Raw genomic sequence first — 14,083 nt, forward strand, 5'->3', positions numbered from 1 at the left:
ATCAGTCTAAAAGCATCACTTTGTGTACCTTGTGTAAACTTTTATAACGTGCACGCCTCGGTACATTTTTACTAGAGATCTAATCTCTGTTTCAACAAATCACTAAATTATCAAACTTCGGGAATATTCAATTTTCACTATGTAATCTTAAAAGAGACAAATTCGGAAAATGATTGTCATATAATTATCCATTTGAATATGTTTCTGTATAAAATAAAAATTCACTGCTATGAATTTCAAGAATCAACATAACAAAAAAGAAAATGTTTTGAATGTAATTTTATAGTTTCAATACACGTAGCCCATCATAGATATAAAATTTGGGGGTAAACAATAAAACAAAATTTGAGAGTTTTAATTTATAATATAAAATTCATTTATAGCTTATATAACGTGTTTCTCTTCTCTCTTTTAATCTATGTCGACATGTGTTATTTAAACAATCTTCAACAGTACATTTATTGATTCATATAGATTATTATTTTTGGTATCATAATAATGATCGATATTGACCAAAATTCCACAAAGAATTGGACATCTGAAATCTAGTAACTATCAGATGTATGAAAATTCTGACATTGTGCATTATATTTGCATTAATCTTTCTCTATACGTGTCATTTGTAATAATTTTGCAGTTTTTGTTATAAAAATACATATACATGTAACCAGAAACATGTATTATTATGTACAAATGTATGCATGGGTGTTTCTGAAGTATATAAACATGTAGTGCTTGACGCATTTGTTATATGTTTACGGTACAAACGGTATATTTTACTTTTATTTTTAAACTCCAAAAAATTTAATAAGTGTTTACAAATAAGACATTATACAACAATAACATGATGGCCTAATCGCTAACTTACCTGTGGAACTGATATGTGTTTGACACGGTTTTGTTTACGTGACCGTGTGCTAATCTAAAGAACTAAGCGTGGTCAGGTCAGGTCACTAACACCTTTCTTACGTAATCCCCTCATTAGCCAGGGTGGATCACTCACGCGCTTAGTTAGCTGTCAGTATACAGGTATAGAAATTAACGCGCACGACATTGTAAGTATTCTGATTTTGAAACTTGGATATCTGATATTTGAAAAGACTTAGACATCTCAGTTCGTCTGACCCTTGCATGATTTATTGTTCTAGTAAAGACACTAATTAATGAACTTGAGCGTAAATATCAACAAGACGTCGATCTACCATATTACGTGTCTATGAAAGCTAGAATGAATTTCGTCAAAAAACAATCATTAGATCGGAAATATCACGTCCATCTAAATTCTAATATGTGTAGACGGTTCTCAAAACTTTAGTCATATAAATTATAAGTCCACAACCTCACATAGCATAATTATTGACAACATATTTACTGTAATGTAAAACAATGGTATTTAAATGTGTATTCAATCTAACAGCGCGATCGATTTCAGACAAAACACACAATTAGTAGATGCCATTTGCGTCATATGCAAAAAACAATATCTGTTAGAATCATACCCTTAAGTCGTTATGGGACAGTTTTAGTGAAAAAGTCGGGATTTTTGTAAAGTGGGTTCAAGGATTTATTTTGACCAGCATGACATTAAACCTTTCCCCGAGTTGGGTTTTGGGTAACAGAATCAAGAACAAATATGCCCTTGATATAATATTCAATGTATATACTGGTCCGCAAACACCGCGGATATTCAACGTAACATGGAATTTATGTATGTGTACAATTTATTGTGTAATAATTATGCAGTAAATCATGATTACTGTCAGAAGATATCATGTTAATCTCACCTACAGGTACACGAATATATGTGATGCGTATATAAATCCCTACTGTCTGAACCCAGTTTTGCATATTCCATAACTCAAGACTGATTGAGCGTATTTGAACTTATTACAGTTAGGTATCTGACTATGAACACAGGTATTTGACTGTCTACAAAATCGATTTTCTAGTTTGTACGGATGGTTCACATTAGAGATGCAGACAACCGAAAATCGCCACTCTAAACTTCGTGCGTAAAGTCGAATCCCGTTGTCCTCAAGCGTGACTCACATGTCAGTGGTCCTGAATCGAGGTCCATGCTTGGGGCTTCAGGTGTGTCTAGAGAAACGCGCATTGTCCTCTAATATACCGTAATTCGCTATGAAACTCGTACTTTCGGCATTCTAAATTTTATCCGATGACGCTTCAATCAAGCCTTATATACCAAACCATTCCGTGTACACTTTAAGGTCTGAACCTTTCAGTTTTGGTATTATATAACATGATTACTGTCCTGAACCTTTCAGTTTTTGTATTATATAACATGATTACTGTCTGAACCTTTCAGTTTTTGTATTATATAAAATGATAATTACTGTCTGAACCTTTCAGTTTTGTATTATATAACATAATTACTGTCTGAACTTTGCAGTTTTGTATTGCGTATAACATGATTACTGTCTGAACCTTTCAGTTTTGTATTATATACATGATTACTGTCTGAACCTTTCAGTTTCCGTATTATTATAACATGATTTACTGTCTGAACCTTTCAGTTTTGTATTATATAACATGATTACTGTCTGAACCTTTCAGTTTTGTATTATATAAAATGATTACTGTTCTGAACCTTTTCAGTTTTGTATTTTATATAACATAATTACTGTCTGAACTTTCAGTTTTTGTATGTATATAACATGATATACTGTCTGAACCTTTCAGTTTTTGTATTATATATAACATTGATTACTGTCTGAACCTTTTCAGTTTTGTATTATATAACATGATTACTGTCTGAACCTTTTCAGTTTTGTATTATATAAAATGATTACTGTCTGAACCTTTCAGTTTTGTATTATATAACATAATTACTGTCCTGAACTTTGCAGTTTTGTATTGTATAACATGATTACTGTCTGAACCTTTCAGTTTTGTATTATATAACATGATTACTGTCTGAAACCTTTCAGTTTTGTATTATATAACATGATATTACTTGTCTGAACCTTTCAGTTTTGTATTATAAAAATGATTACTGTCTGAACCTTTTCAGTTTTGTATTATAAAACATAATTACTGTCTGAACTTTGCAGTTTTGTATTGTATAGAAAACATGATTACTGTCTGAACCTTTCAGTTTTTGTATTATATAACATGATTACTGTCTGAACCTTTCAGTTTTGTATTATATAACATGATTACTGTCTGAACTTTGCAGTTTTGTATTGTATAACATGATTACTGTCTGAACCTTTCAGTTTTGTATTATATAACAGTTTTGATTACTGTCTTCTGAGCCTTTCAGTGTAATAAAACAATTTTACTGTCTGACTTTATGTATTATATAACATGACAACTGTCTGAACCTTTACAGTTTTGTATTATATAAATGATTACTGTCTGAACCTTTCAGTTCTGTATTATATAACATGACAAACTGTCTGAAATTCAGTTTTGTATTATATAAAATGATTACTGTCTGAACCTTTGCTAGTTTTGTATTGTTATAACATAATTACTGTCTGAACTTTGCATTTTGTATTATATAACATGATTACTGTCTGAACTTTCAGTTTTGTAAAAAACATGATTTGTCTGCCTTTTTTTGTTATTATATAACATGATTACTGTTTGAACCTTTTAGTTTTGTATTATATAACATGATTACTGTCTGAACCTTTCAGTTTTGTATTATATAACATGATTACTGTTTGAACGTTTCAGTTTTGTATTATATAACATATTTAATGTCTGAACCTTTCAGTTTTGTATTATATAACATGATTACTGTTTGAACCTTTCAGTTTTGTATTATATAACATGACGATTACTGTCTGAACTTTTCAGTTTTGTATTATATAACATATACTGTGTGAACCTTTCAGTGTTTGCCGGTGAGGAGGATACTAAGAAAAAGTTATGTAAGCTGGTGGATATGAGTTTGTTCTCGGGCCTTCTGGAACACCAGTTTACCTACAACAGGGTAGCTCTCCGCTGTAACAAAGTTGTCTCCCCTGACGAGGACTGGAGGTTCGTTGTGTCATTTGTCTTTTATATTCCTTACAACTTATGTATCCTTATTTTTTCGTTTATCACCCCATGAATGCCTTAATTTATTTGGAGGAAGGTGTTGTTACAATTCCTACCTAAGAAATTGAGTAAAACGTGTCCCAAGCATGACCCAACATCTTGTGAGTTACTAAATAAGGGTACAGACTTTGGTTATTGTGTCAAAGTGAAGTTCTTGGTCCATCTGTCCTCTTGCATATTATCTTACGAACGCATGTACCATGCTGCCAAAGTAGGTCATAGTAACTTACATTTGACCTTTGACTTACAAAGAAAAAGTTGTTCCTGGCTCTACCCTTTACACTATTTAGTGTTGGCTTTAATTTGCCAAATTGTTTTGTTTTCTTTTAAATTGTTATTTGTAAAAAATAATTGAAAAAAAAGAACAAATGAACTTTTTTAAAATAGTGATGCCAATACATTTATGTCTTATTTTCTGTATATCGAAGTATAAGATGTAAACTATGGATATATAGTCCTGATATGATGGAGTGCTAGCACTGTCACAAAGATATTGATGAAATAAAAATGACTGATTTAAACTTTCCTTTAACAGTGATTACGGTGTAGATGTGGTATTATGTGGATTGGAGTTAATGCAGAAACTCCAGAAAAGCCTTCCTGATGTGGACGCTCTGTTCTGTTCAACTCTACAGGTACATTAGCATTGTATACTTACCTGTACAGGTACATCAGCATTGTATATACTTACCTGTACAGGTACAACTCTACAGGTACATCAGCATTGTATACTTACCTGTACAGGTACATCAGCATTGTATATACTTACCTGTACGGGTACAACTCTACAGGTACATCAGCATTGTATATACTTACCTGTACAGGTACATCACTCAGCATTGTATACTTACCTGTACAGGTACATCAGCATTGTATATACTTACCTGAACAGGTAAATCAGCATTGTATATAGTTACCTGTACAGGTACATCAGCATTGTATATACTTACCTGTACAGGTACAACAGCATTGTATATACTTACCTGTACAGGTACATCAGCATTGTATATACTTACCTGTACAGGTACATCAGCATTGTATATACTTACCTGTACAGGTACATCAGCATTGTATATACTTACCTGTACAGGTACAACAGCATTGTATATACTTACCTGTACAGGTACATCAGAATTGTATATACTTACCTGTACAGGTACAACAGCATTGTATATACTTACCTGTACAGGTACATTAGCATTGTATATACTTACTTGTACAGGTACATCAGCAGGGCAAGAAACTTATTTTGAAAACCACTTGCCCAAATTTGAGATATTAGCCTAATTTTACCCAAAACAGGGTAATTAACATTAAAACTGAGCAAGTTTACACCAATTTTCACTTGCCCGGGATCATATTTTACTGGTCTCAGGCCATCATACCTGGGATATTTCTTGCCCTGATCAGCATTGTATACTTAATCTACCTGTACAGGTACATCAGCATTGTATAATCATCTACCTGTACAGGTACATCAGCATTGTATAATCATCTACCTGTACAGGTACATCAGCATTGTATATACTTACTTGTACAGGTACATCAGCATTGTATACTTACCTGTACAGGTACATCAGCATTGTATACTTACCTGTACAGGACATCAGCATTGTATATACTTACTTGTACAGGTACATCAGCATTGTATACTTACCTGTACAGGTACATCAGCATTGTATACTTAACCTGTACAGGTACATCAGCATTGTATACTTACCTGTACAGGTACATCAGCATTGTATATACTTACCTGTACAGGTACAACAGCATTGTATATACTTACCTGTACAGGTACATCAGCATTGTATATACTTACCTGTACAGGTACATCAGCATTGTATACTTACCTGTACAGGTACATCAGCATTGTATACTTACCTGTACATGTACATCAGCATTGTATACTTATCTAAATGTACAGGTACATCAGCATTGTATACTTATCTACATGTACAGGTACATCAGCATTGTATACTTACCTGTACAGGTACATCAGCATTGTATACACCTTACAGTACATCAGCATTGTATACTTACCTGCTACAGACATTCGTACACAGCATTGTATACTTACCTGTACAGGCTAGATCAGCATTGTATACTTACCTGTACCAGGTACATCAGCATTGTATATACTTACCTGTACAGGTACATCAGCATTGTATACTTACCTGTACAGGTACATCAGCATTGTATACTTACCTGTACAGGTACATCAGCATTGTATACTTACCTGTACAGGTACATCAGCATTGTATACTTACCTGTACAGGTACATCAGCATTGTATACTTACCTGTACAGGTACATCAGCATTGTATATACTTACCTGTACAGTACATCAGCATTGTATATACTTACCTGTACAGGTACATCAGCATTGTATACTTACCTGTACAGGTACATCAGCATTGTATACTTACCTGTACAGGTACATCAGCATTGTATATTACTTACCTGTACAGGTACATCAGCATTGTATACTTACCTGTACAGGTACATCAGCATTGTATACTTATCTACATGTACAGGTACATCAGCATTGTATACTTACTACTGTACAGGTACATCAGCATTGTATACTTATCTACCTGTACAGGTACATCAGCATTGTATACTTACTACATGTACAGCTACATCAGCATTGTATACTTACCTGTACAGTACATCACATTGTATACTTACCTGTAGTACATCAGCATTGTATACTTACCTGTACAGGTACATCAGCATTGTATACTTACCTGTACAGGTACATCAGCATTGTATACTTACCTGTACAGGTACATCAGCATTGTATACTTACCTGTACAGGTACATCAGCATTGTATACTTACCTGTACAGTACATCAGCATTGTATACTTACCTGTACAGGTACATCAGCATTGTATACTTACCTGTACAGTACATCAGCATTGTATACTTATTACCTGTACAGGTACATCAGCATTGTATACTTACCTGTACAGGTACATCAGCATTGTATACTTACCTGTACAGTACATCAGCATTGTATATACTTACCTGTACAGGTACATCAGCATTGTATATACTTACCTGTACAGGTACATCAGCATTGTATACTTACCTGTACAGGTACATCAGCATTGTTATACTGTATACTACATGTACAGGTACATCAGCATTGTATACTTACCTGTACAGGTACATCAGCATTGTATACTTATCTACTGTACAGGTACATCAGCATTGTATACTTACCTGTACAGTACATCAGCATTGTATATACTTACCTGTACAGTACATCAGCATTGTATACTTACCTGTACAGTACAGGTACATCAGCATTGTATACTTACCTGTACATGTACATCAGCATTGTATACTTATCTACATGTACAGGTACATCAGCATTGTATATTATACTACCTGTACAGGTACATCAGCATTGTATACTTACCTGTACAGGTACATCAGCATTGTATACTTACCTGTACAGGTACATCAGCATTGTATACTTACCTGTACAGACATCAGCATTGTATACTTACCTTAGTACATACATTGTATACTTACCTGTACAGGTACATCAGCATTGTATACTTATCTACCTGTACAGGTACATCAGCATTGTATACTTACCTGTACAGGTACATCAGCATTGTATACTTACCTGTACAGGTACATCAGCATTGTATACTTACCTGTACAGGTACATCAGCATTGTATACTTACCTGTACAGGTACATCAGCATTGTATACTTACCTGTACAGGTACATCAGCATTGTATACTTACCTGTACAGGTACATCAGCATTGTATACTTACCTGTACAGGTACATCAGCATTGTATACTTACTACTGTACAGGTACATCAGCATTGTATACTATACTACCTGTACAGGTACATCAGCATTGTATACTTACCTGTACAGGTACATCAGCATTGTATACTTACCTGTACAGTACATCAGCATTGTATACTTACCTGTACAGCTACATCAGCATTGTATACTTATTACTGTACAGTACATCAGCATTGTATACTTACCTGTACAGGTACATCAGCATTGTATACTTATCTACATGTACAGGTACATCAGCATTGTATACTTACTTACAGTACCTGTACTTAGGTACATATCAGCATTGTATACTTACCTGTACAGGTACATCAGCATTGTATACTTATCTACCTGTACAGGTACATCAGCATTGTATACTTACCTGTACACGTACATCAGCATTGTATACTTATCTACATGTACAGGTACATCAGCATTGTATACTTACCTGTACAGTACATCAGCATTGTATACTTACCTGGTACATCAGCATTGTATACTTACCTGTACAGGTACATCAGCATTGTATACTTACCTGTACAGGTACATCAGCATTGTATACTTACCTGTACAGGTACATCAGCATTGTATACTTACCTGTACAGGTACATCAGCATTGTATACTTACTACATGTACAGGTACATCAGCATTGTATACTTACCTGTACAGGTACATCAGCATTGTATACTTACCTGTACAGGTACATCAGCATTGTATACTTACCTGTACAGGTACATCAGCATTGTATACTTACCTGTACAGGTACATCAGTACATTGTATATACTTACCTGTACAGGTACATCAGCATTGTATACTTACTTACATGTACAGGTACATCAGCATTGTATACTTACCTGTACAGGTACATCAGCATTGTATACTTACCTGTACAGGTACATCAGCATTGTATACTTACCTGTACAGGTACATCAGCATTGTATACTTACCTGTACAGGTACATCAGCATTGTATACTTACCTGTACAGGTACATCAGCATTGTATATACTTACCTGTACAGGTACATCAGCATTGTATACTTACCTGTACAGGTACATCAGCATTGTATACTTACCTGTACAGGTACATCAGCATTGTATACTTACCTGTACAGGTACATCAGCATTGTATACTTATCTACTGTACAGGTACATCAGCATTGTATACTTATCTACCTGTACAGGTACATCAGCATTGTATACTTACTACCTGTACAGGTACATCAGCATTGTATACTTACCTGTACAGTAACTACTGTACAGTACATCAGCATTGTATACTTACCTGTACAGGTACATCAGCATTGTATACTTACCTGTACAGGTACATCAGCATTGTATACTTACCTGTACAGGTACATCAGCATTGTATACTTATCTACCTGTAAAGGTACATCAGCATTGTATACTTACCTGTACAGCTACATCAGCATTGTATACTTACCTGTACAGGTACATCAGCATTGTATACTTATCTACCTGTACAGGTACATCAGCATTGTATACTTACCTGTACAGCTACATCAGCATTGTATACTTACCTATACAGCTACATCAGCATTGTATACTTACCTGTACAGCTACATCAGCATTGTATATTACCTGTACAGGTACATCAGCATTGTATACTTACCTGTACAGGTACATCAGCATTGTATACTTATCTACCTGTACAGGTACATCAGCATTGTATACTTACCTGTACAGGTACATCAGCATTGTATACTTATCTACATGTACAGGTACATCAGCATTGTATACTTACCTGTACAGGTACATCAGCATTGTATACTTACCTGTACATGTACATCAGCATTGTATACTTATCTACATGTACAGGTACATCAGCATTGTATACTTACCTGTACAGGTACATCAGCATTGTATACTTATCTACTGTACAGGTACATCAGCATTGTATACTTACCTGTACAGGTACATCAGCATTGTATACTTACCTGTACAGGTACATCAGCATTGTATACTTATCTACATGTACAGGTACATCAGCATTGTATACTTATCTACATGTACAGGTACATCAGCATTGTATACTTATCTACATGTACAGGTACATCAGCATTGTATACTTATCTACATTACAGGTACATCAGCATTGTATACTTATCTACCTGTACAGGTACATCAGCATTGTATACTTACCTATACAGGTACATCAGCATTCTATACTTACCTGTACAGGTACATCAGCATTCTATACTTACCTGTACATGTACATCAGCATTGTATACTTATCTACATGTACAGCTACATCAGCATTGTATACTTATCTACATGTACAGCTACATCAGCATTGTATACTTACCTGTACAGGTACATCAGCATTGTATACTTACCTGTACAGGTACATCAGCATTGTATACTTACCTGTACAGGTACATCAGCATTGTATATACTTACCTGTACAGGTACATCAGCATTGTATATACTTACCTGTACAGGTACATCAGCAATTGTATACTTACCTGTCAGGTACATCAGCATTGTATACTTACATGTACAGGTACATCAGCATTGTATACTTATCTGTACAGGTACATCAGCATTGTATACCTACCTGTACAGGTACATCAGCATTGTATACTTACCTGTACAGGTACATCAGCATTGTATATACTTACCTGTACAGGTACATCAGCATTGTATATACTTACATGTACAGGTACATCAGCACTGTATACTTACCTGTACAGGTACATCAGCATTGTATACTAACCTGTACAGGTACATCAGCATTGTATACTTACCTGTACAGGTACATCAGTATTGTATATACTTACCTGTACAGGTACAACAGCATTGTATATACTTACCTGTACAGGTACATCAGCATGGTATATACTTACCTGTACAGGTACATCAGCATTGTATACTTACCTGTACAGGTACATCAGCATTGGATACTTACCTGTACATGTACATCAGCATTGTATACTTATCTACATGTACAGGTACATCAGCATTGTATACTTATCTACATGTACAGGTACATCAGCATTGTATACTTACCTGTACAGGTACATCAGCATTGTATACTTACCTGTACAGCTACATCAGCATTGTATACTTATCTACATGTACAGGTACATCAGCATTGTATACTTACCTGTACAGGTACATCAGCATTGTATACTTACCTGTACAGCTACATCAGCATTGTATACTTACCTGTACAGCTACATCAGCATTGTATACTTACCTGTACAGGTACATCAGCATTGTATACTTACCTGTACAGGTACATCAGCATTGTATACTTATCTACATGTACAGGTACATCAGCATTGTATACTTACCTGTACAGGTACATCAGCATTGTATACTTATCTACATGTACAGGTACATCAGCATTGTATACTTACCTGTACAGGTACATCAGCATTGTATACTTACCTGTACATGTACATCAGCATTGTATACTTATCTACATGTACAGATACATCAGCATTGTATACTTACCTGTACATGTACATCAGCATTGTATACTTATCTACATGTACAGGTACATCAGCATTGTATACTTACCTGTACAGGTACATCAGCATTGTATACTTACCTGTACAGGTACATCAGCATTCTATACTTACCTGTACAGGTACATCAGCATTCTATACTTACCTGTACATGTACATCAGCATTGTATACTTATCTACATGTACAGGTACATCAGTATTGTTTACTTATCTACATGTACAGGTACATCAGCATTGTATACTTATCTGCATTTACAGGTACATCAGCATTGTATACTTACCTGTACAGGTACATCAGCATTGTATACTTACCTGTACAGGTACATCAGCATTGTATACTTATCTACATGTACAGCTACATCAGCATTGTATACTTACCTGTACAGGTACATCAGCATTGTATACTTACATGTACAGGTACATCAGCATTGTATACTTACCTGTACAGGTACATCAGCATTGTATACTTACCTGTACAGGTACATCAGCATTGTATACTTACCTGTACAGGTACATCAGCATTGTATACTTACCTGTACAGGTACATCAGCATTGTATATACTTACCTGTACAGGTACATCAGCATTGTATATACTTACCTGTACAGGTACATCAGCATTGTATATACTTACCTGTACAGGTACATCAGCATTGTATATACTTACCTGTACATGTACAACTCTACAGTAACAACAGCATTGCATACTTTCTCTACAGGACACGGGTCTGTACTATGATAGTTATCTATATCCGATAAAATCAATATGTTATTCAGTCATTATCCCCCGCCCAACTAAGTTGGCGGGGGATATACAAATGGGTTCCGTCTGTCCATCCGTCCGTCCATCTGTCCGTCCGTCCGTCCGTACGAATGGTTTCCGGAGCATAACTCTAAAACCAGTAGATATATTTCCACGAAACTTTATACACACATTGGTCTTATGGTCTAGTAGTGCCTTTTGCTATTTTTAGGTTTTCATTTTTTGCATTTTTCCCGTAACCATGGAAACATTGCTGAAAATATCATATTTTTGTACCAGGTTCGTTTCCGGAGCATAACTCTAAAACCAGAAGAGATATTTCCACGAAACTTCATAGACACATTGGTCTTATGGTCTAGTAGTGCCTTTTGCTATTTTAAGGTTTTCACTTTTTGTGCTTTTTTCTGTAACCATAGAAACATTGCTGAAAATATCATATTTTTGTACCAGGTTCGTTTCCGCAGCATAACTGGAAAACTGGTTGAGATATATGCACGGAACTCCATATGCACATTAGTCTTATGGTCTAGTAGTGCCTTTTGCTATTTTAAGGTTTTCACTTTTTGTACTTTTTTCTGTAACCATGGAAACATTGCTGAAAATGGCAGATTTTTGTGTAAGAATCGTTTCCGGAGCACAACTCTAAAACCAGCAGAGATATTTCCATGAAACTTCATAGACACATTATTTTTATGGTCTAGTAGTGCCTTTTGCTATTTTTAGGTTTTCACTTTTTGTGCTTTTTTCTGTAACCATAGAAACATTGCTGAAAATATCATATTTTTGTAGCAGGTTCATTTCCGGAGCATAACTCTAAAACCAGCAGAGATATTTCCACGAAACTTCATAGACACATTCTTTTTATGGTCTAGTAGTACCTTTTGCTATTTTTAGGTTTTCATTTTTTGCTCTTTTTCCGTTACCATGAAAACATTGCTGAAAATATCATGGTAAATGGTAAATGTTACTTTGCAAAACTCCACCCATCTTTGTGTAAATAGTCTAATATAAATGTCAAGGCTGTATACCTGATTCAACAATTGCAGCCCCGCTCTACTTGAATTATACTCCATCTTTCTTTAGCTCAACTTCCTTTTTCCTGTTTTTTTCATACACATAAGTCTCCACAATCAAACTTACTTCAGCTTTGATATCTCCATTGGCGGGGGATCTGAATGACTATGTCCTTGTTGACTATCAAATAGATTTAATAGGTTGTTTATGATTTAGATCATCACACTATTGATTGATGCGTACAGATATTTCTACCTGGTATTCTGATTTGTTGTTGTTCTTTTGATGATAACAGGACAGTCGCCTCGTGCCATTTTTGTCTGCGGGAATGACCAGCCAGGACAGGTCTCGTGTCCAGACAGCACTTCAGATGATAACCACAGCATCAGCTCTTGAGAACTTCCCAGTCGTTCTGTATGTGATACATATATTTTATGTTAGAATTGTTTACTTGAGTACTTTCTTATTTATTAATTTCAGCAAGCTGGTAAACTAATAATAAAAATCTCTGATGTAGTGTATCCTTTAAATGACAAACAATTTTAAATGAATGAAGGGAGTGTGTATAACATTCTCTATGTCCATCCTAGCTTTTGTAATATTAACACTTTTTATGGCTATTTTGTAAACAAAACAAGAAAATCAAGTGTAGGCTTGTTGACTAGGGTCTATTGAACTGTATGTTTATAGCCTGGGAGACACAATAGCAGCCAGCAACTCTCGTCAACATGAGCGGCTCACAGCCAGCCCACCTCTGGGGTATCAACAGGTCAATATGAAACCACTGTCTGTGACAGAGTACAGCAACAAGGAGAATAGGCCTCCAACAAATCATCGTCAGAAAGCGGAGCCCATGGAGCAGGATGCCTCTATCAATTCTATCATAGAGAGGATGCAGTCTGGACTACAGGTAAAAGGCTTTCTCCTCTAGATAGCTC

General features: G+C 35.2%; 1 protein-coding gene across 2 annotated transcripts in view; it reads left to right on the forward strand.

The window, feature by feature from the left end:
- The window catches only part of LOC138306110 (protein CIP2A homolog L-like), a 66,511-nt gene that overhangs the window by 25,266 nt on the left and 27,162 nt on the right, over positions 1-14,083 (forward strand). For both annotated transcript variants that reach the window (XM_069246474.1, XM_069246480.1), the window contains exons 12-15: positions 3,864-4,008; positions 4,604-4,703; positions 13,441-13,559; positions 13,836-14,055. In XM_069246474.1, coding sequence (XP_069102575.1) covers positions 3,864-4,008; positions 4,604-4,703; positions 13,441-13,559; positions 13,836-14,055 — 584 coding nt within the window. The remainder of the gene's footprint in view (positions 1-3,863; positions 4,009-4,603; positions 4,704-13,440; positions 13,560-13,835; positions 14,056-14,083) is intronic.

Source organism: Argopecten irradians, chromosome 1, assembly GCF_041381155.1.
Source record: "Argopecten irradians isolate NY chromosome 1, Ai_NY, whole genome shotgun sequence".
Lineage (NCBI taxonomy): Eukaryota > Metazoa > Mollusca > Bivalvia > Pectinida > Pectinidae > Argopecten > Argopecten irradians.